The sequence below is a fragment of the Empidonax traillii genome, unplaced genomic scaffold (genome assembly GCF_003031625.1).
Source record: "Empidonax traillii isolate 1590-97213 ecotype Southwest subspecies unplaced genomic scaffold, ASM303162v1 scaffold765:size308305, whole genome shotgun sequence".
NCBI classification, from domain to species: Eukaryota; Metazoa; Chordata; class Aves; order Passeriformes; family Tyrannidae; genus Empidonax; species Empidonax traillii.
Genome location: NW_020955958.1, coordinates 45543 through 68955, shown reverse-complemented (window position 1 = coordinate 68955; position 23413 = coordinate 45543). Strand labels below are relative to the sequence as shown.

The window sequence follows — 23413 nt, the reverse complement described above, 5'->3', positions numbered from 1 at the left end:
CGTGCGGAGCCGTCACGGCGCCGCTGAGGGAGCTCGAGGCCGTCGCTGGCCCAAATTCCTCGCTCCTTGTTCCGGACCCTTCTCCAGCCCGCCGTGTCCGACCTTAAATACCGTTCTCACCGGCTGCGCCCCAGAGGACGCCCCGGTCCTCTCGGGCCACCGGCCCGGCTGTTGGGCAGCGCCCGTGAGGCCGCGTTCCCCTCGCCCCGTGCCCTCTCACCGCGATGGCCCCTCACCTCCTGCTGCTCCTGCAGCTGCTCGCCTGCTGCCCCCAGAGCTCGGGGGCGTCTCCTCCCCGTCTCCAGCCATCCCCCCTGCGGGTGAGCTGCCCGGGCCCTCACGGCCGAGTCTCTCAGCGGCAGGACAACGAGCACAGAGTCTCGTGCCTGTGGAACAGCACCGTGACCCTGCGTTACGGGCCCGTCCCGGGAGCAAGGCCGGAGGTAGAGTGGACAGAGGGGCAGCCGCCACCCCCACCTCGCTGCTTCTGGTACCTGAACTCGGCCTGGATGAGGAACACATCGCGCTGGTCGGGCCAGGTGGTACTGCAGGCAGGACACGCTCCTCCGCCCGGGGCCTCCAGTCTCCTTACGGTGCAGTGCTCCTCTGATTCCTGCGCTGCACCTGGGTGCTTTCATCAGAACGTGACCATCGAGATCTCCGTGCAGGACGTGCGGCTGTTCGTGCTTTGGCCGCAGACACGTCTGATCCACGTGTGGCAGCCAGTGGAGCTGGGCTGGTGTGCACGCCTCAAGAGTGCCCGCTGGCAGTATCTCTTCAGCAGCAGGGGAGGCAGCCCTTCGACCCTTCTCCTTCCCAGCAGTGAGTACCAAGACCCACTGCCACCTGCTGTCTACCCAACAGTTGAGCTGCAACAGACCTGTGCCAGCTACCACAGCTACCGCTTGACTGTGCACTACAGAAACCATGGGATCCACGTTGCTTCGGTCACTATCAAGCAGATGCCTCAGATAAGCCTCAGCCTCTCTCTCAAGGTGGAGCCCGACTTGCTGCATGTCCTCAGCATTGGCTCCAAGCTCCTTAGTGTTTCTCAGCAGCCCCTCAGCTTGTCCTGGAGGCTTCAGCCCCTGACTCTGAGCACACTTGCCTATAGACTAGTGGACAGACAGGCTATAGGAGGTTGGCTCTGCTCCTACAGTTCCTTTTTGACACAGAGCAACTTCTGTGCCATATCCACACCTCAAAACCAGAGTGAGATAGTTGTGGCCAGTGTTTACTTTCATGTTGATGGAAAGAGGTTCGAAGAACTGTCAGGAGAACTGCACCTACTCAATGGTACCCTGATCCTAACCACAAACAGACAAACTTCCACCCACATCAACCTTCACCCGGGGAAGACCAACAGCAGCACATACATTTTCAGGTACAGCCAGGGAACATTTTACACGTCTAAAGAAAACAACAGCCCTATTTCCACAGATCGCCCTAACACACGTACTGTCTTCTACCAACACAAAGAGCTCTCCTACTTACTCACCATAGAGTTTGTGGCCTTCCAGTGGTATAAGTTCAACATGTATCTTTATATGAATCAGCAGAGGGCTTTGTTTAGGTCTCTGGCAGAAAGAGACCTTGAAGTACATGTTTTCAGTAGCCGTCCTTCTTTTCTGCAGAACTTTACTTATTTAGTGTGGTTTATCCCCACCCAACATCCGATGCTGCAGTGTGAGTGGACCTTCCATCTGCAGCTCTTGGGAACACAAAAAGACCACACTGTCCAGAACAGCACGTACACATACAGTGATCATGTAAAAAACGCCACACGTTTTGTCCGTCGCTCTGCTTTACCCTTTGATGCAGAGAATTACACGGGGTTTGTGGCAAAGGTGAACTGTACTGGCAGTGTACCTACACCAGCTCTTCTAAGAGTCAGAGTCAACAACCATACTGAAAAAACCATAGAAGCACCAGTGGTTTGCCAGCAAAAAGAGTGTAAGATAGCCTTGGTGTGGATTCAGAGAACTGATCGCAAAGCAATTATCCTGTACCGGAAAAGGGCAGAATCTTTTTACCTCTTTGTCAGATTGCTCGTAGAATGCCAGACTGGTATAAACGTGAAGCCCTTTTGGCGCATCTATCCTGTTAAGGACATAAAAACTGCGCCGGACTGGTCAAGACCAATTAACTCTTCTGCCTTTTTTGGCATAGAAATGATACATTTAACTATTCCCAGTAATAGTTTAGATTACGGATTGTATCTGTTTTATTTCACTGTTGAGGTAATCCCGATTAGGACCACACAAGTCCTCAGGGGCTCAGACAGAATTTATGTTCAGATCGAGAGAGCTGATCTAATCGCAAATATTTCAGGAGGTGAGTTCCGCATGGTGGGTTTTTCTGAAAGCTGGACTCTTGATGGCTCTGCATCCTCTGATCCTGATTCGGAGGAAGGATCAATCTCATTTACTTGGTACTGCACTAGAGATTTGACAGATTATCAAACCATGAAATTCAAGCCAGGAAACAAATGCCATCCATCCCAGAAGGATTTGCGCTGGTTAACACCCTCGGGTCCCATTCAAAGAATTGCAGCAGAATCCCTCCCAGGAAGAAGCATATACTACTTTCGCCTAGTGATTCATAAGGGCAGAAGGTTAAGCTATGCTGATCAAGTTGTAGAGGTGGAGGCCGGCCCCCCACTCTATCTGGACGTGACATGCCTTGAAAACTGTGGTGGCACTTTAATTCCAACAGAGAGATTTGCCTTGTCTGGTAAATGCTTAAACTGTAAACCAATCAACAAGCCGATCTACTACTGGTCCCTTTTGTCAGGCAGCTCTTCAGAAATTAGTTTTGATTGGTCTTCCAAAACATCAACGGGGAGGTCTGGGGCTTACCTGTCTATACATGCTCTGACTTTCACAAAGCCTGCATACCCATCCTACACACTTCACTTAAAAGTAAGTACCTGGGATGGTAGGACCTCAATCTTCAGTAAAACATTCAAGGTAAACACTCCTCCTCGGGCCGGCAGGTGTAACGTAAACCCACGTCGGGGTGTAGCCTTTCTGACAAAATTTGTGGTTAAATGCAAAGGATTTTCTGACAGCAATTTACCTCTGACATATAAAGTGATAGTAGCTTCCAATGTACCCGAAACTACCAAAGTAACTTCTGTGGTGGAAAATACGTTTGGCGTAATTCTGTACTTTGGTTCTGAGCCTAAAACTCCTCCATCTTTTCTCCCACCTGGAGCATCCTCTCACAGGAACAGCTTGACACTTTACGTTCAAGTCCGTGATTCCCTTGGGGCGTTTACCCAAGTGACTTTGCACGCCCACGTCCGGAACCCAGCAAACGCTCAATTACTCCCTGCTGTGTTTCGGGAACTGCTGGCCTCAGCAAGCAGTTTAAGCACAGCTGGTCCAAAGACTGGGGATGATCTTAGAGCTGGTTATTTGGCTTATCTGGCAGCCTCAATCTTAAACTATGTTAAAACTGTATCAAGTCCGCAGCTCCCTCAGGCTAAGTTTCGGGAAACCCTGGTTAAAACAGCCCTGAATATTTCGGTTAAGAGCATTATGGGAGTCAACCAAGTAGTGGCTGTTCTTTCTGAAATCACAGAGGAAGTTGATGAAATGAACATTAGGTCACAAGCCCTCACTGTTAGGAAACTGACAGAAGTAACGGGAATTCTGAAGATACAGAGAAATCAGATCCATTGGTCTGAGGGAGCAGAAATTCAGACCAGTGGAATACTGAGATGCTTGTCCAACATCCTGAGATCTGATCTTACGGATCTCAAGAATGTCAGCGCAGATGGAATTGAACAAGTCTTGTCCATCATGGAAGGTGTAACAGAGGTAGCTTTCCGGGGCAAAGTCCCTGGAGAAATAGAAACTCTAATGGAAACAGAACACTGGAATATCACTCTGAAGAAAGGTGAAGCCTGGAACAGTGCAAATGCTCTCCCTACCAGCGACACCTGCAGGAATTGCTTTTATCCAACACTGAAAAAAGGAAATGTTTCAGCATTTCCCCAGGGTACTGTGTTTTCCACTGCCATTTTTGAGTTTGATGAGACCCCCTTCCCTTGGTTAGGTTATACAGCACAAATCAGAACAATGGTCTTGGGGTTTAAAATGGCAGAGACTAAGGCTAATGGGGATCTAGTTGCGATCGTGCCTGAAAAAGCAGACATTTTTGTTGCCAGGAAAGGTAATGGATCTACAACTTTTCCGTTAATAATGGGACCTGATACAACACAATCTTACACAACTGGAGGATTTCGTTTTGAGGTCAGCAGCAATACCACGAGCATATACTTCCAGATCACTACAAAACTAAAAGCTACTTTCAAGGTGAAAATATTTACAGGTGCCAATGTCACTCGTGCTCAGCCCACAGCCTTGTTTACTGCTTTTCACAACATGTCAACAGTTACAAGTGGAAATGGGACAGCCAGTGCTGAGTGTAGCATTCAGGGTCCCTATATTATCTGTCTCCCAAAGTCGCTGCTGACAGCCATAGCTCAGGCAAACGGCACAGACAGGCAGAACATCTCCATTGTCTTGGAGACACGCTATGTTGTAAGGTACCCAACCCGGAAACTGGTGGGAATATACGTTTTTAATGACCAGTGCCTATTTCTGGATGGGGTTGGAAGTCCATGGAACAGAGACACATGCAAGGTTGGCTCCAAGACTGACTGGCAGAAGGTACACTGTGTCTGTGACATGGCACGGAAGGCCAGGAGTGTGCCTGCCCAAACTGCAACCAACATCAGGTTCCTGGCAGCCAAAGTTGTAGTTCTTCCCAACACAGTAGATCTAGGAAGAAACCTGATAGCACACATACCTAGAAACCCACTGACCCTCATAACAGTGGCCTCTATTTTTGCTCTCTACTTTCTTTTGTGCATCTGGGCCATAATAAAAGACAGAGCTGAGAAGCAGATCAAATACATTATGGTTTTGCCAGACAATAGCCCCTCTGATGAAGGGAGCTTTTTGGTCACTTTGTACACAGGCAGTCGCTTGACAGCTGGAACCAAAGCAGATGTTGCTCTGCAGCTCATCGGCCAGAATGGCAAGAGTAAATTCCGTTGTTTATGGCACCACCCTTCTCCAGCTTTCCAGCGGGGAAGCACTGATTGCTTTCTGATAACCACTAAGAAAGACTTGGGAGACATTTATTCCTTCAAGGTAAGGCTTAATAACGATGGCTCATCTCCAAGCTGGTTCTTAAGCAGAGCTGAAATTGAGAACACATCCACCAGGAAGGCCTGGTCCTTTATGTGCAGAAAATGGCTTTCTTGTGCCAAGGATAATCCCTCAGAAGACTGGAAATTTTCTGTCACAGACCCCAGGACACCTCTACCCAGAATCGACTATTTTCTTATTAACTTTAACAAGAGGATGACAGAGTACCATCTGTGGTTCTCAATTTTTGCTCCCGCTGCCCCTGGTGCTTTCACCAGGTTCCAAAGGTTGTCTACATGTTTAGCAGTAATATTATTCAACTTGCTTGTTAACATTATGTTCTTTAACACTGATAAGAATGAAGAATCTCCAATATACCTGAGGTATTTGAGATCAATAGCAGTAGGAATTGAATGTGCTTTGCTTACCATCCCCGTGGAAATGCTAATAATTGCCTTATTTAAGTATTCCCAGAAGGAACCTACTCCTGTAGTGACTAAGATGTACCCAGAGGCCAAGCCTGAGTCCTGGAATAATTGTGTACTACCTGAAAAAGTTGCAAATGTCATTGAAACAGAGGAGCAGATGATGGATGCAAAATCCCCTCCAGGGGCTACATCCTCCCGGAGGACGTCGAAGTCCAGTTTTACTACCGGTTATGCAGAAGGGAATATCTTTCTGAAGCGAAGAAAATCATTAGGCAGTACCATCAGGGAACTTCGTAAGTGCCCGGCCACAGAGCCTGTTCTTTGGTGGTGGTGTGTGCCTGTCTCGTGGGCACTGGTTCTGACTATAACTATGCTGTCCTCGTTTTTCATTGTATTGTACGGCTTGTCCTATGGCTACCAGACTTCACGGGAGTGGCTAATTGCGTCTGGAACCTCCTTCCTTCAGAACGTGTTTCTCCATTCAATTCTGAAATCGGTGCTTTTCTCGGCTCTGAGTACAATGCGCCCAAAATTTTGTGAAGATATCACCTGGGTTACCCAGGAAAAGCACGTGGAGATAAATGCAGCTGAGGGAACTAAGAGTGCTGGTGAGAAGACACGTGCACGTTAAACCCGCTGAAATCAGAGGTACCAGGCAGCAGAAGCCCCTGGAAACATGCTGAAAAGGGCAAACATTAAAATAAAGGCATTTCTTTTCACTCAAGTTTTCATCGGTCATCCTGTCATTTTATCAGTGCTATTAACAACGGTTTCGACTACAGCCAGGCCCTGAGTAGAAGTTTCTTTCAAAAAGCTTCCCTCGCCCCTATTTTCTTATTAAGCAGAACTCTGCCCTTTGGCCGAGCAAATATTCCGGGAGCCGGCAGTGCCGGTGTGTTCCCACGGGAAAGCCGGGGCCGAGGAACGGGCTCACAGCGCCCTCTGCCACCCCACACCCCCTGCACACAGTCCCGCCCCCGCACGGTGCCCCACAGCGCCCTCTGCCGCCCGCACCGAGCCGCAGCCGCGGCGGCCGCGCCACAACCCGGAACGGACTCGGTGGGCGCCGCGGGGAGACCGGGAACGGGAACGGGAACCGGGAGGGAGCCAGGGAGGAACTGGGAACAGGGGAAGGGGAACCAGGGGAGAACCGGAGCCGGGGGAACACCGGGAACAGGAACCGGGAACGGCGGGGGGAGTGGGAGCTGCGGGAACCGGAAACGGGAGCCGGGAAGGGAGACAGCGAGGAACTGGAACCGGGAGCCGAGGAGGGAACCGGGGAACTGGAGCCGGAGGGAGAGGAAACTGGGGAGGGAGGGAGAGCCAGGGAAGGAACCGGGAACTGTCGTGGGAGGGTGGTGTGTGGAATCAGGGGTGGGAAACTGGCGGCTGGAGGGAGACCCGGGAACGGGGTGGGGAAAACGGAGCCGGGAGGGGGCGAAGGACCTGCTGACCAGGGCACTGCTTAACGGAGCACACACTCAGGGTTCCAGGGCCAGAGGCCAAGCTGGAATATGATGTTTTGGGTTTTTTTCTTAGTGAGGGGTTTGACATAAAGTATATTGCTTGTTTAATTGGGTGTAGCGGCCACAGATTGCTTTTTCTGAGGAGCTTTGCAAGTTCATATTTGAGCTACAGGATAGAACCTCAAAGGGGGCTGGTGAGAGGATTCCAGGGAAGCTCAGCGCTGTTTGAGGACGTGGCCCTTGGAGATCCGCAAAGGAGCTTTAAGGAGTTTGGGGAACTTAGAGGAAACCCTCGTTTCCTGCCATATGTGGACAATTCCAGTATGAGGTTGCACTTCAACAAAGTGGTGTAGCTTTGGGTTTACAGGACCATAGAGCCATGGAAACAATCAGGTACGCATCTTGAAAAATGAGGGGAAAGTAGGAAGTTTGCAAGATGTATGAGAGATGGGGTACCACAGCCTCCCTCTAAATCTGCTCTGAGAACCCAAAAAAATACCTCCATATTTCAGTGATGCTAGAAATGGTCTCTCTGCTTAGAGAGGGTTATCTTGTGGCTTGCTTTCACACTTAATCCAGATTTGCTCTCTAAGACATGGGTTGGTAGGAGTCTCTATAAACACTGCAAAATGCCTTCAGAACAAAGCCAGTTGTACCTTGGGTATAATAGATATATATAGATATATTTTATACCTTGGGTATAAAACTATCTTCCAGCTCCTGGCACCTATGAGCCAGAGTTGGATCTGTGTACTAGTAGTTACTAAGGATATATAACTATATCCTTGCAATTGAAATGTATGTTTTATATAAACAAAATTTAAGACCTTGATGCTTCTGGATCCCATGCCAAAAATGTTTCCTTCATGCCTTAATTTCCCACATAACTGACAGGCAAAGTAGCTGTTATAATGGCAGCATTATGTGATATGTTCTCTTACTTTGTGACTTGCCTCAGTCTGTGATCTCTACAAATATGACAAGCTTACATCAAGAACCCGATGAAGAGTCCCCTGAAAGTTTTATTCTATCCAGATGCAGCAGTCTGGTGTTGTTTAGACCAAAGAAGGTTTTAGTTTGATGATACTTGTAGGAAAATACTTGGATTCTGCTGTTTAAGTGACTTGGAATGGAGACATGCTCCACAGGCTTGTTGAGATGCCAAGCTCTCTAGCCTGTGCATTGCCTTTGCCCTGGTCTGTTCGCTAAATCTGTTCTTGCTGGCACAAAAATCAATATTAAAAAAAAAAAAAAAAGCTGTAAAGAGCCCCAAAACTCCCAACAGATAAGCACACACCTGAGATTTAGATTAAGAAAGGAATTAGTTACCTTTGTGGTTGCAATGGTTTGGCTTCTTTGTTCTTTGCTCCAGGCCAGGATAAAGCAAGAGAGGATCAGCAGATGTTTCATTACGTTTCTTTTGTCGATGCCTGGTGAAAGCATTTTCACCAGCATTTTACTGCCCATCTAACTCCTGAACCACTGCCTCCTTTAAAAAATCTCCTTTTCACTGCAGGCCATAGTAACTTTGCACTACACCTTCTTCCCCACTTGGTCATTTGATTTGTCATAACTTTCCTAACGTTAGTGAAGTTATTACTCACCAGCCACACTTCGAGCCACATGCAGAAAGGCAGCACACACTCAAATCTGTAACAAACATCAGTGTTCTTAAGCCTTACCTAGAGCTGTAGCCTGTAGAGCTGCTTGTCTGTGTCACTCCTCTCTTTCTTCTGGCACACCCTCTTCAGTCATTCCCTACAGTTGTTCAGAAAACTTGCTCCCTTTCACATCTGCGACCACCTAGAGTGTTTATCCTGCTGCCACAGGGAATCCATGGAGGCTTGGGGCCTGCTCTGTGACCCACAGCTAGAGGGAAGCCTGCAGGGATCTCTGTTCCTTCTGAGCTGAGACAGCACAGCAATACCAGCACAATCCCCCGACCTAAAATGAAAAGTTGCTGCAATAAGTCAAGGTTAAATTTGATCTTTGGGAGAGGGAATAAGGATAAAAGTTCCAAATGGCCACACTTGGTGAAATTACATTCCTGGGCTAATTTACAAGGAAACCAAGGTAAGTCACCTCAAAGGAAGAGCAGGGAGGCAGCCAACAGGTGACCTGAACGTGCCTTCAGGCAGTAACGTGAGGGAACTAGAGGGAGAGAGTTGTTCACCTGGGGATTAACTGGCAAGTAAGAAGGTTCTGCTGTTTCATCTACTACCTGAGCAACTAGGCAACAGATCGTTTTTCTGAAAAAGGCAAGTACATTCCTGGTGCTGAAGTGTATTTAAATTTCCATCACACCAAACACTGGCATGTACCAGACTATGAACTCAGTGGCTCCTGCCCTTCTACTAGGGAGCACTCCTTCCTCAAGAAAATCAAGCTGTGATTATTTTAATAGGTTATTGCCATCAACAGGAAAATGTAAAAGAAGGTAAAAGAAGCAAGAGTTTGATTGGAGAGGATTAAAGGTGTCAATGTTGGTTTTATCTGACACCCTTTCAAATTAAAGTCTGGTTCTGTTTACAGGCACTTTGTTTCCTGTGTAGTTTCTCTAGTTTATCAGTGACTCAGAAATACATGAGTCTCCTCCCCCTGAGAGGGGCTTAAGCTATGCCTTGTAAAGACTTGTGCTGATGAGGTTTGAAGCAAAGAAAATCAGATTACTTATCTGTGCCACTGCTTTGCCACTGACTCTGACAATTTAACAGTGATTTATTATTTCTGGCATGCCTTCCAGGCCTCTTAGCAGAGTGCCCCAAGCAGAACCACTCTGAAGTCTTAGGGAGTCTCAAGGGAACTGCACTGAGAGCCATTTCCCCACATCCATATCAGGTATTAGCTGCAGGCAGCATGGAGAAATAGAGCACCATCTAGCCCATGCCTTTCTTTTTCTGCAATTAATTCCTTACTATGGCACTGAAATCTGTGTGTTTCACCTTTGGCCATGACATGTGGGCCAACCTCACAGATGTCCTGCAGCATTCTGGGCTTGACTTGGCAGGTTGCTGCTGAGCATGCTAGTTCAGTGATTCCTTCGTAACCCAGCACATGTGGGTAACTGTTCTTTCCAGAAGAGCTGGGCGTGTGCTTAAAGAATGTATTCAAGTACCTCGTGGCTTCCAGTTAAAGTGGAAAAAATAGGACAGAATTCATTTCTAGACAAGATGTTGTAGAAGACCAGTTCGGCACGCGTCAGCCAGTCAGACTTTTGACACACTACTGGGACATGGCGCTGCTTCTGTGATTTCCAAGGAAAATACAGGAAACCAGTGGTAGCATTGGTGATGATTTGGATCACTTGTGGCCACGAATTTGCCTGTCCTTGTTATGAAGGGATTAGCGCCCTAGACTTTCTTCTCAAGAGATCCTTTATCCTGCTCTGGTTTGCTAGAGAGAAATGAGTTCTCATTCATGCTTCATGTGTCTGGAGGGGACACAGAACCCTCATGACAACTGTCACATCAGGCATCTTGCTAAGATGGTAGGTAGGGCCAAACCAAGGAACTGCCATTGTGATAAACCAAGTCTGTCTTGACTGTGGGTTTATGGCATAAAGACACCGTTCTTTAAGATAAAGCAGATGAGCGTTTTGGAAGTGACTCTTTGTGAAAGAGTGCATCTTGGGGACTTGTCTGCTGGGTGGGTTAGACTAAAGGTGAAGCACATGCAGAAACTGAAAGCTTAATACACTTGTCGTTAGATCTATCTTTCATCAGAAGGAGAATAGCTTCACTTTGCTGTATACCAAACTTAACTTCTGAGTTGGAACATTCGCTCTGAAATCTGTACGTTCATTAACCTCATACCTTTAGTGACTGTAACTTTCCCAAGTGCTGATGTAGACAAACTCTCAGGACAAATGATGTTCCCAGTGAAATACAACTTGGTACAGCTGATACCACTGACTTGTAAGCTGGGAACAAACTGGAAAGCATCATAAATTCATCTGTGCCTTGCAGGCAGGATCATATGCTTTTCAACTGGCATAGCCAAAAATCTGTTTGTACATAGATATCATTCCTTCCCAGTGGTAGTCATTGAACAAATTCTGTTCTACGTGCCAATGGTCTATAAGAGAGCAGGTGTTTCTATATCTAACGCACTTCAGCTCTGAACCCAGGGCTGTTATTTTGACTTGGGATCAGGACACATTCATTCCAAAGTCTATGATCCTCACTGCCATAAATACTTTTTGGTGGTTGTTGTAGTTCTTAGCATTTTGCATTATTTTAAAGACACATTCATTCCAAAGTCCTAAGGTTTTCGCAGGGCAGATTCACTTACTAAACCAGTGTCCAGCCCCATTTGTGTTGCATTTGAAGAACTCTCTGCACTATTGAAATGCCAGGAATGGCAGTGGAAAGGCTGGTGGTAAGGGAATGATGGGGTAAGGGAGGTGATTTCCGAAATGAAATTTCAGGGTTTAACAGGCTAAGACTTTCTGAACTGGGTGTCTGTTGTGAAGCCTCTGTCACCTCTGAGGGTCTCCCTGCTCATCTGGAACATCAGATGACAAGTAGTCTCAACTCTGCTTCACCTTGCCCCTAATTCACCTTAGCAGCATATGTCTCCAAGGATTCAATTTCACCCTGCTGGGCGGGCAGAAATAGCAGCTTACTGTCACTAAAGGAGGGATGTACAGGTGCCTCAGCTGAGCCCTGCCTTTCTGCTGGTGGTGCAATTTTGTCTCTTACCTTGTGCTCCTGTTGGCAGCGTTTGGATTCCTCTGCAAGCCAATTTAGTTCCTTAAAGCAAGAGGAGGAAAAAAAAGACATTGAAAGAAGAAATTTTTTTTTTTTTATTTGTTACTGTGTTAGTAAGTGTTGGATATCAGCTGCCCACTGTCTGTGTTTTGGGATGTTTTAGTTTACCTCTGGTTCCAGTCTGTAGGCTGCATGGCCACCAGCTGGGCATTCAGGTTGGTGTGTGTTACGTGTGCTTCTGGAGCACATGTTTTGGTTTTATTTTGTCTGAAATTGTCTGGTTTGTGCTCTAAGACTGCTTAGTTGATGCCAACCCAGGGTGGTAAGGAGGGACAGTCAGTCAATTTGTTCCTAAAGAAAACCCCTGAGCTGAGCTAAAGCATAAATAGAGACGTGGCCTTAGCGGATTGAATCAGCTGGAAAGGGTATTGTCCTTTGGCAGGCTGTGTATGTGCTCAGCTGTGAGCACACACGACCTGTCTGCTGAGATGCTGCCCAGATCTGAGTTCCTAGTGCTCACCTCCAGCTTGATGCCAGCTCTGCTTCACTTAGAAAAGCTGATGAGTTGGCAGCAGAACACTGTATGCCATGCAAAGTGTGAGGGCTTTTTGCCAAAAGCTATAGTTTTCTTGATGATTGCAAGGTGAGCCTATCTGTACAAGAAAGTGGTGCAGGTGAGGGAATATACCCAGTTTGCAAACCAGCAACCACACCTCATGCATGAATTGGTGCAATGTTTGGGCATGCACATGGTTAGCTGTGGGTGATAGGATTGTGCATACAGAGCAAAATCAATCCTGGAAGCCTACTCGTCACATCCCACTTTTGGAAAAGCTCAGGGTATGACTCTCAACTGATATTGGTGGTATTCGTGAAGGGTAAGCTTCCAAATGTAAATCAATGGCCAGGATTTTAAACAGGTAATTTGTAAGCACCAAAGCTGATGAAAGCATGAATTCCTGTGTTTTCTATCTCGTGACTGATAACCTCTGCAGGGTGGGCCTGCAGTCTGCCAGAAGGACGCACTATAGCTTTCCTTTGTACAGAATCTCTGCTTTATAGAAATACGTGGGCATCCTTCATAAGGATAAAGCAGTCTTCCCTTGCTTTCCCCCCCCCTTCTCTATCTGCCTATTTTCATTAAAGTTATAGGACCTAAACATTTTTAAAGGTACCCACTCCTCTGTCCTGTGTGGCTTGAATGGGCCAACACTCTATCTAGGTGCAGGGTGATTACATTAGCTTCATTTCCATGGGAAGCCAGATAAGAACAGGGAGCCAGGGGTAAGCTTCCACAACTCTATTCAAAGGTGAACCAGAAGCAAAGAAAAATACATAGTAAATCATTGCAACACCTTCCTTTTGGTATCTGCCTCTTGACAATGGTCCCAAACACTTTCATGGCTCCCAATTTGCAGTTTGAGGGAGGAGACAGACATTGCAGAGCTGGATTGGGATTCTGCACAGCAGCAGACAGGGAGTTGTGTGCTGAGAAACACTTGGGGAGTGTAGATCTCATTCCAGATCTACAGCCTTGTGCTTTGTCACCTAAATTCTTTCATGGATCAAGTTCTAAGTTAATAGGTGAACCTTACATTTATGCTCCCAGGCTGCAATTTATAAACCTGTCTAATGAAATTGAAAATTCAACTGGTATGTGAGAAACCAGCTTGGTTTGGGAGAAAAGACTTAATAATCGAGGTTTCCAATAGTCAGTTTTTAACTGAATTTTAGTTTGCATAGCCAGATGTCTCAGGTCATTTTAATCTCCTTGCAGGCATGCTTCCAGCTAAAAGATTTTTTGTGTTTCTTGTAGGTAGCCTAAAGATGGATGTTCCTAAAGAAGTTCAGCCTACAGGAGAGTTCGAGTGTCAGCTCTGTGGGTTAACAGCTCCCTACACGTACTATGGGCCAAAGCCGCCAAACTCACACTCTATTGTGTAAGTGCACTCTGGCGTCACAGACTTCATTTCTGCTGAGAGCATTAGAGTCCTTGTACTGTGCAAAAGTGTGCACTGCATGAGCCCAACAACGTGCCATATTGCCCCTGAATTTGAGACTTTAAGTGATCTTTTTCCAAAGGGAAGGAATGTTAAAAATTGTCAGCGTTGATAGCAAAGGCAAAAATCAGCTTTCCCTCCTGCTTCCATGCCATGCAAAGATTTGTATTTCACCTATTTCGTGGCCCCACTGACCACTCTTGCTATTTACCTATACCAGTATTTTCTTGCTATAATACTGTTGACTGCTAGCCTAGTACTTGTGGGAATAGCCCTTTCCTCACAGTAGCCTCCCTCAGCTGGGTAATATATACACACAGCATGAATGAAATACATATGCTAAAAACACTTTTTAAAAGCCATTTGACACAAACTGGAGTTCTGAACAGCAGTGCTTTTTTGCGTGAATTAGACAATCCCTTGTCACATTGAATTACGTTAAAATGTGTGGATATACAGTATGTGTTTACATTTTCAGGGACTGAAGCCTTTTCCACCTCTGCTAAGTAGGGATAGCTTAACCAGAAACTATGCCATTATAATTTTGTCTGCAGACGTTAAAGTCCTCATAAAATAAAGTGCTTTGCTTTAAATGCATGAGTAGCTTGGTGGAGGCTATCTTGGTCAATGAACCTGTCAGGTAAACATGGTCAGGAGCTCACTGGGACTGGAAGTCAGGCATGTACTCAGCATTTCACCCCAATAAAACTACTCAGTGTGTTACAGAATGGAAATAGCTGTTGATGACCTGCTTGGGCTGTTTTCCTTGGGCAGTTGTATTTTTATAATTTCAAATTCCATAGCGTTACTGGTTTTCCCTCTTCTACTCAGCAGAGCAACGGCTCACCTTTGATCAGGTCCATTCCTAAAGAGTCTGAGTTGAAGCTGAATGTGGATCTTAACTTTAGGTTATCCAAGCTCAGCATTAATGCCTCAGCTTTATTTGGATTGCTCAGATGCCAAAAGCAAAAGAATAATACTGAAGCATAGCACATCTCTACAGACTTATGAAACAGCTTCATACCCCATCTCTCTTGGCTTGCTTCCTGGCTTACTCACACATCCCAAATGCAGTGCTGCAGGAAACCTGTGCTAGACGTGAGGGCTTGTGCAACGGCCAGGGCTCTGCATGATGAGGGCTATGTTAGGGCTGTGAATCTTGCAAGGGGAGCTTTGCACACATAATCCAGTCTTTCTGTCCCAGGAGACTTGTTGACAAAGTGATCTGCCGTGTTAAGATGCCTGATCTTTCTTAAGAGTGGAAGGCTCTGGCCATATAATTTCTTATGTGAGTGGGCAGGAAAAAGAGAGAGGAATACACTCATACCTCTGTGTGTGTGTGCATAGGCAGAAGAAGGTAGTATGAGTTAACAGGATACCTTTTATCCATATTACTACCAGAATCCAAGTTTGACTTAAGCCTGAGAGTAAGCCAGCCTTGCTGGGTGCCCTGTGCAGACAGACACCCAACTGACTTCTGTAGTATTTTGCCTGGAGCTCCCAGGAAGAGTAAAGCCGGTAGTGTTTCCCAAGCAGGTTGCCAAATTATTAATAAATGGACTCCCTTAATACCCTGAAGCAACCAGTACAGTCTGTGACATAAGGTAAGCACACTGCAGGTGATTGCAAGGCTGTAGCTCCTCCTTTCAAGGGGTGGGAACCTTTACAGCAGTGGCATACCTAAGAGCAGTAAAACCTTTGCATTTCATACTCACGTGTGTGCAGCTTTGGAAGAGAACTTCTCATTAAAAGCCATGCAGTTGAAACGGTAACTTGACAAAGTACTGAAGTTGGCCATGCAGAGGGGGGCCTGCCATAAAAAATGGAAGAGAAACAATTACTTTAAGGTAGAAGCATTCAGAAAAATTTAGTAAGGTGATATTGAAAGGCTCACCAATTGCCCTAATTTTGGAAGACAGAAAGTGCAGTGTAGGACTTAAGGCAGCTGCAGCATTGAAAAGGAGCTGCAGAGCTGCTCCATTGCCTCATGTACAACAGCAGGCCTAGCAAATCAAGTACAAAGTGCTGATAACCTTTTAGCCTCCACAATTTCCCCCTCTTAACTGTCCCCTCCTGTGAAATCTACCCTCAAAAGCCTGATATTGTTCTTTTGCAGGCTTTTGGAAGAAGCGTATGTCATGAAGGATCCTTTCACCCCTGACAAGGACAAATTCCTCATCCTGGGGTCTCGTTGCAGTTTGTGTAGCAGATCAGTGTGTGTTGGAGCGGTGAGTAACAAGCAAAACAAGTTGCTTCAATCTTTTCTTTTTGTTTCAGTCCTGGTGACCTGTTAGAGAAAGATCAAGCAGCAAAAACCCAAACAGCCTATTTTTAAGGCAAGCCATTCCCCCTTGTCCTACCACTGCATGTATGTTAATTGTACATAATTGTATGTTTTTATGGATTCTGCCTGAGTCATGCCATGCTCACTCTCTGAAGAAGATCTGGAGTAGCAGCTGGTAGACAAAATGTCAGGTTTAGCCTTCCTTTTTAACAGTAGAGGCAACACAGACACATTTTGGACAAACCTGAGCACATTTAGCTATTTTCATTCCCAAATGAAGTGTCTTGAACTTATGAAGGGTTCAACAGATATTTCCAAGTGTGGCAGTTCAATCTGTCAGAAATACAGCATTTCAGCCTCTCAGGATCTTTGCACACAGTGTGCTTTTGTCAATGTAGATGGTCCTTTTTCTTGTCTTGGTTTCAGTTAACCTAGGCCATGGTAATGCAAAGACACTTGCAGTGAGCCAATGGAAGCCTCTTCTAATCTATTTAACAGTCCTGCTTATTTTGCCTATTGTGGAAATATGTCAATCATTTACTGCTTGTTATCTGAGTTTTCAAGATTCCCTTGATGGTATCACTCGATGTAAAACCTTGATTGTAAATAATTGAGAATAAATTTCTTACCAAACTGGCCAGGCCAGAGAGTGAATCACACATATGACTACGGTTTCAAAATGTATTTAGCAACACTGCTTAGGTAACATTGAGAGAGATCTGCAGAAATGATAATTATTGCTTTAAACACCCACACTACAAGTAAGTAAACACATTCTATTCCTCTTTCATTAGGAAAAATTCCTCTTTCATAGGGCAAATTAAAAGTCCAGAGAAGTAAAAACTTATCCAAGGCAACAGAGAGAGACAGTTAGGATCATGTCTATGTGGATTGGCTTTGATTCCTGCTTATGCTTGACCCAAGTAGATCAACTGAACCCTCGGCTGAGTGTTTCCACAACATTACAACATAAGAATTGAAGCTGAAGAAAATCACACTTTCTTGGGCCTTTTTGGCAAAGACGCTGGACCGGTTGGAAAGGTTTTAGTGGCAGCTTGCTTTCAATTTTATGGAAATCAAAATAGTGTTAGGCTATCATGTGGCAAAATTAAGACTTTTCTGACCTTAGATTTGGCAAAGGGATTGGATTTATATTCTAGCTTTTGTGCCTAAGGAGGCTTAGATACAGATCAGATTTTAAGCTTTTCATGAGACAAGCCATGCTAGCTGAAGTGCATTTCCTTACAGTTGCTGTGCCTGTAAAGTCACGACTTAACAACTGTTCTATATAGTGCTCATAAACTCACATCTTCAGATATCCTCTGAAGTTTCACTCAGTTAATTTACTCCAGCCATCTTGCAGCATGTGTCACCCTGCTCAACCAACAAATCTTTTATCACAGTGCATAGGTAAGTGCGATTAGTTCTGGTCCAACTGGGAATAATTCTAATGACTATCTGTAATGTCTTAAAACCTGACAAAACCCCACAAAAAGGAAGAGAATAAAAATGCTTTTGAAAGTCCTTGGGCAGGTTGAGTGCCCTTCTTCCTATTTCCCTTTCAGAAAAGTGGAGACAAAATTATATAATCTGACCACGTTAGTAATTTAAACCAGTTATTTCTGTTTTATTGCAATGCTTACTAAACACAGGAAAAGAGGTGGGTTTGGGGGAAAAAAGGAGGAAAGGGAGCAAGTTTCATCCCTTATTGCTCACCTCAGCAGAAGGTGACTAACCACTGACCTTGGACATGAGTGTAAGGTATTAAGTGATAAATGTAATACTACAGCTACTTTCCATCAGCTTCCAGTCATGCAGGGTCAGTCCTGGATACAGACAGGCAGAAACATTCCTTTACATAGTGTGGTAAAGATACTACCCCTGTATACATTACTTTCAGACAGGATTCATGTCAAAACAGAAATAAACTCTGGCAGCATGCTTTGGTACCTCAGTTTTGCCTGCATTGGACTATTAAGTTTGAAATTTCAATGGCTCCCTCCTGTCTTGATCATGGAAAGTGGAAAACATATTAAAGAATCATCCAATTAAACACAGAACTGCATCAGGATAATGGTTTAAAAGAAGGGCTTGACTCTACATAGTAAGTTTAATTTGCAGGGCATTAAAGGAAGAGTTAGGACTAAAAGAGGAGGACTAAGGGTTTGTGGACCCAGCACTCAGGTGTGCAATGGTTCATAGTCATGATGTGCCTAAATCCCCAAAATCAGCACCAGCTGGCAGCACATTTTAGCCAAAAGAATGCAAGTTGAGCCCCTGTGTTTCCTGGGAGGAGCTACATCTTAACTTTGGAAATCTCACCTGCAGGATGGGGTAACAGCCCCTCTTTGCTGTGGCCCAGGGGCCACCACTCGGAGCCCTGAGCTTACCCAGGGGGAGATGAGGGGGGGCTGCAATGCAAACAATAGCAGGACCAACTCAAACCCTAATCTCCCTTTTCAGTTGGCAGCCTAAAGTATTAAGGATACCAAGAGACAAAAAACAATAGGCTCTGGAGGTTGTGCAACTGAAATCCAGTTTCAAGGCTTTTCAGAGACGAAGGCCTCACACTAGTTCCTGAATTATGAAGGGGCCTTGCAGTCGATGCAGAAAAGGACAACGGATGAAAGAAGTTGTTTCTTCAAGCTTCCAAGTCACATGGAACCAGGCTGATTGTGATTTTGATATAATTACCAGCTGAATCTGCTGCTAAAGTCTAGATAGTGACATAGGAAACAAAAGCAAGGACAGAAACACAAGAATAGCTAAGCCAAGCCCCCAGAAGAAAGCCAGCTACAAATGACCATGGCAAGGGTCTTTGCTATGTAGGTAAGACCCAGGGCATCCATTTCTCCCCAAAAGATGTCCAGTTCTATCTAAAACGATGTCTTTATTCATGCTTAAATCCCCAAGAATAATCCATCAGCAACACCAGCTCCAGCTTACCCGTGAAATCCTATTTGGAATTTGGTGATCAGCACATCAGGAAAACCATGGACGTCAGTCTTGCTGCAGGGCAAAGGAATAATACATTAAGAAGCTTCTCTTTTAGTGGTTCAAACTCTATACTGCACATAGATTAAAATATTCCATAGGTTTTGCTTCTCCCTATTCAGTAACTAACATCTGGTGACAGCTCCTGGGTAAAAAATAATACTGGGTCTGTAGCACTTGCTGACAACCAAACTAGCTGTGAACAGAGTCTGTCTGGTTGCAGTGCCATTCCATTTCAAGGACAGTGAAAATATCTTCTTTGTGCACAGCAGCTTTTATGCTTTGCCATCAAGAGTTCAGAGAAGAGCCATCAGCTCAAGCTTTAGTACCAGGTATGTTTTTAGGTTTTAACCAGCGAGTACATTCACTGAGGGTAAAGGTGGGTAATGGATGAAATCTCATTTGAATTGTCTCATCTGAGGGGAATTCATGTAGCTATTCTGGCTATTGGATACCTCTGTGATATGGATATAATAGTGATACCTTTTAGTATCCTATTCTCCTAGGACAACACAGGCACATGGATTAATGGAACGAAGAGTCGTTTTCTGGGGAGTTAAGGAAAAGTGGCTAAGGTCTTTGAGAGCTCACAGCCCCCTGCATACCTACTTGGTATTTGTGTTGGCCTCCAGGCCATTTTTGTGGAGATTGGTGAGGATGAGTGTGCTGAGACTGCAAGTCTCACATACCAGTGCAGGAATTTGGAAGACCCTCCCAGAAGGGAGAAATCTTCACAAACCAGGATTTTAGCTTTAGAGCAAAACTTTGCTGTTCTGGTAAAACCAAAATATAATGGAATCCATTATATCTTTATTCATGTCTAACTCTCCAAGAGTAATCTATCAGAAACAGCAGCACCAGCTTACCCAAGAAATCCTATTTGGAATTCAGTGATCAGGCCAGGAAACACATGGATGGATGATGCTGGAAGGACGAGGCAGCTGAAGGAGGTGTGTTGCTGTTCCCTGCAGCAGGGAGCTGGCGAAGGCCACTTCAATAGGAGCAGTGGAACAGCTGATTTGGTTAGTGCTTATTTCAGACCTAGGTTTTATTTTTCACCCAGTTGACTCTAACCAGATCTTAGAATTACTGAGTAAGAAAAATCGCTGAAATATTCCAGCCTAGAAAAATAATTAATTTTAGAAGGATTCTAAATAGAAATGTAGTTTAATGAGACTGGAACTTAAGCATTTCCATTTTGTGTATCCTGCTAATAATGTTATTTTTTTACAGGAATGTAGTCTGTTCTACACCAAAAGGTTCTGTCTCCCCTGTGTGAAGGAAAACATAAAGGCCTTTCCTTTGGAAATACAAGAAGACATGGATAAAAGGAAGCCCCAGCAGAAATCCTCCAAAAAAACACATACAAAACATAAATCCTGAAGGACCAAGAGTGACAGTTCTTTGGCTGGGGTTTCTCCTCTCTCTGTTCAGAGACTAGCATATTGCTCCTTTTAAAGAAGTAACCTTCATCAGCTCACTACTACTGAAGAGAGTAACACATTTCCTTACACTGGGTTCCAGCATCACCGTGCAGCAGCTGCAGAGCCAGCGGAATGACTCCCAGGAAGGAAGGCAGATGAGCCTGCTGTCATCGTGTAAAGTGCTTGTTGCAAAAAACCAAACAGCAGAGGAACCACATCCGAATTTACACATTTGCTACTTTAATGCTTTGTGTTGTTCTTGACACGCCTACAGTGTTATCTGAGACACATTTAACTGGCTTAATTCATCCAAGAAAGTCACCATACACCAGTCTTTATCTGGCAGTGCTGTGCTGGTAAGATTACAGTTATTACAGGGAATTTAGAGCTTTATTTTTAAGTCTAAAATAAACCTTTACGAGACAATGTCACTGATACCATAGAACTACCTGAATTTTTCAAGATGATAATCTCAATACTATCAATACATTGAGACTTCTGAAGACTGGTGCTCCTATAATAAAATACCAATAAAAATACTTACAAGTCCTTTGCACTTGCAGTCACTCAACCTTCCAGTCCACGTCAGTACAGTAACTGAGGGGGACCCTGAACACATCAAGTTTATGCTTTACAATAAAGGTGACTTCCTTTTCACTTTCACGTCAGTTAATCTGGACATAAAAAAGTTCCATTAATAAGCTCAATTCTTTCTGAACTGGACAATTAAACTGCACCTATAATAGGGATGTCAGAAACAGTTTCAGTTAAAAAAGAGTAAAAAATTGTTACAGAAACAGCAGTTTCTTTAAGCTCAAAAGTTAGCTTCTCAGTCACCTGTTTTGACTGTCTTAAAAGATGATTTAGGTGGCTTTTAGGTAAAACCAGAGTCACACACCCTAAGGATATGTTTAGAAAGCTCCCTAATACAAAATCACCTTTTTTACTCAAGTTTTTGTTGGTCATTATTCAGAACCTGTTACTGCATTGGTTAACATCTCTTTTTTCTCAACTCATCCATGCATATAACTTGTCATAGAACAACGTCTAAACCTGATCATTTTAGTAGAATGAACATGTCTCTGTTAAAAGAAATCATCATCATTTCAATGAGTTAGTTTTAGTTATTAGGACACCTGAGTGTCCTAAAATCTTTCTTTTTTCTGGACATAGTATTTTGGTGTCCTCTGTTAAGGACTAGAATTTCTTACAGTGACTAGAGGAGCAATAAAGGACCTATTAGTAGCCTTTTCAAGCTCTAAGTGCTTTAAGACATAAAATATGTCTCTAATTGTGGAAAAAAAAGATCCATGTTAGAAGTCAATATTTCAGATACCTTTTTGCACTAAGCTCCTTTCCTGGAAATAAAAGATTAGCACAAGGCAGTAAATTCACTTTTAAAAATACTTTATTTTTCTTACAACCGTTAAGGCAAAACCGTATTTCAAATTAAGTTGGTTTACATTCAGTCTGAAAGGATTACTTTTTTTAAAGCACATAGGTTCCTACCAGTCTCTATACAAACACTGTGAATTCAACCTCTTATTTTTAAAGACAAAAAAAATCAGAATGTAAAAAAGAAAAAATGTTTAGTTCAAGTTTTTTCATCCTAGTAGGCTGGTAACATTTGAGAAGTGTAATTGTATTGAGCTAAATGTAACTTTTACATTCACAAGTGCAAGATATATATTCGTTCTTAAAAATCCCTGTGAGACCAGAGCTTTAATTTGTCCTTGGAAGTGTCATTTGCATTGTTCTGACAGAAAGAAACTTGGGAACTTGGCTTGAATTAGTGGTTTTTGCTGGGAAACAAGCATTCCATGAGAATTAGGTTTGACTACTCCTTGCAAGAAATGTGTGCTCTTTCTAAGTTCTGTATTTACTGTAATTAAATGTAACCCAAAAATCTCTAAAAATGAGTGACTGGAAACAGTGAGCTGTTTTTTTTTTTTTTTTTTCCTCTTTAATATTGATATTTTGATTTAGTGGAACACTCATTAGCTCCAGTGATTAGGGTCTGGCAGCATTAAACACCCTGCTTTTTTTTGTCATACCAGCTAACAGACCAGTTAAGATGTGAGAGGGGGCCTTAACATCATGACATAATTAAGCTGCGGTGCTGCATTCCTAAAGAAAATTCTGAGCAAGTAGGAAACAGCAGGATGCCACACAGGATGCAGCTCATCCCAGAAGCTCCTAAAACAGACTTTGTCCAGCTGCTGAGGGAGAGTTCTTGTGCAAATGTGTCCCGTTGGGACGCTGATTAGAACGGTTATTACCACAGAAGGAACCAAATCCATCAACCTTCCTCCTCTCCTGAGGGCCAAGGCACTGTGTCTCGTGGGGAGATGCTGTGTGGGGACATGCAATGGGCCAGGCGACTCGGTGTGGGCAGCAGCGCTGCGTGGTGTGTGGGTGCGTCACCCCCCGAGGTGTGGGAGCTCTGCCCGGCTCTGCAGCACATCCAGACAGGCTGATGACACTGCACTCCAACACGGCAGGATAGCAACACGCTGCTTGTGCGCTGCCGCTATTTTGGTGGGTCAGGATTTTTCATCCTGCCAATCTTTTTTAATTTCAAGTATAAAGAATGCCATGAAGCTCCATGCACTGAGCATAAGGCTGGTGTCCTTACCATGATAGGGATTATGGTACCTTCGTATCCAACCTGAGAAAATATACCAAAATACCAAAAAACAACTTCAAGTACCTTTTGCTTAATCTTGTGGTCCTTCCTTAAAGTCGAACCTGTAATCAGCGTAGTCTCTTTCATGCATGCTGGCTATGCCCTGGCAGAGGCAGCTCATCTGGAACTGAGGTCCTTGCAATAGGAATTCTGTACCGAAACATCCTTGCAATGGAATCTGACAAGATCGACTGATGCAATCAGTGAAGGAGCTCAAGAAAAAAAACCAACACCCCAGCTTCAGAAGCAGAAAAGAGATT

The 23413-nt window shown here is 44.5% G+C and overlaps 3 protein-coding genes across 8 annotated transcripts in view; 2 read left to right on the top strand and 1 right to left on the bottom strand.

The window, feature by feature from the left end:
* TTC38 (tetratricopeptide repeat domain 38) overlaps positions 1-8619 on the bottom strand; it is a 37730-nt gene extending 29111 nt beyond the window's left edge. For 4 of the 5 annotated variants that reach the window (XR_003573187.1, XR_003573188.1, XM_027901174.1 and 1 more), the window contains exon 1: positions 8386-8619. Coding sequence is in view for 3 of the 5 variants with exons in the window: in XM_027901174.1 (XP_027756975.1) it covers positions 8386-8523 (138 nt within the window). In the remaining 2 variants the exon portion in view is untranslated. The remainder of the gene's footprint in view (positions 1-8385) is intronic. The other variant, XM_027901170.1, reaches the window with a different exon arrangement.
* On the top strand, positions 54-6319 carry PKDREJ (polycystin family receptor for egg jelly). The gene has a single exon (XM_027901167.1). The coding sequence runs from the start codon at positions 225-227 to the stop codon at positions 6219-6221; it is 5997 nt and encodes a 1998-aa protein (XP_027756968.1). The 5' UTR covers positions 54-224; the 3' UTR covers positions 6222-6319.
* Positions 6565-22383, top strand: CDPF1 (cysteine rich DPF motif domain containing 1). Of its 2 annotated transcripts, none has more exons than XM_027901194.1 (5): positions 6565-6649; positions 9800-9894; positions 13582-13705; positions 15882-15993; positions 20277-22383. In XM_027901194.1, exons 3-5 carry the CDS (start codon positions 13593-13595, stop codon positions 20424-20426), a joined length of 375 nt encoding a protein of 124 aa, XP_027756995.1. In that variant the 5' UTR covers positions 6565-6649; positions 9800-9894; positions 13582-13592; the 3' UTR covers positions 20427-22383. The 2 variants fall into 2 exon arrangements, with proteins under 2 accessions (XP_027756995.1, XP_027756996.1); XM_027901195.1 differs by lacking the exon at positions 6565-6649 and adding an exon at positions 8903-9129.
* The last annotated feature ends 1030 nt before the right edge of the window (positions 22384-23413 follow it).

Coding starts and splice junctions, on each gene's coding strand:
- PKDREJ (XM_027901167.1), top strand. CDS start 225: ATGGCCCCTCACCTCCTGCTGCTCCTGCAGCTGCTCGCCTGCTGCCCC.
- CDPF1 (XM_027901194.1), top strand. CDS start 13,593: ATGGATGTTCCTAAAGAAGTTCAGCCTACAGGAGAGTTCGAGTGTCAG. Junction 13,706..15,881: donor CCAAACTCACACTCTATTGT/GTAAGTGCACTC, acceptor GTTCTTTTGCAG/GCTTTTGGAAGAAGCGTATG. Junction 15,994..20,276: donor GATCAGTGTGTGTTGGAGCG/GTGAGTAACAAG, acceptor ATTTTTTTACAG/GAATGTAGTCTGTTCTACAC.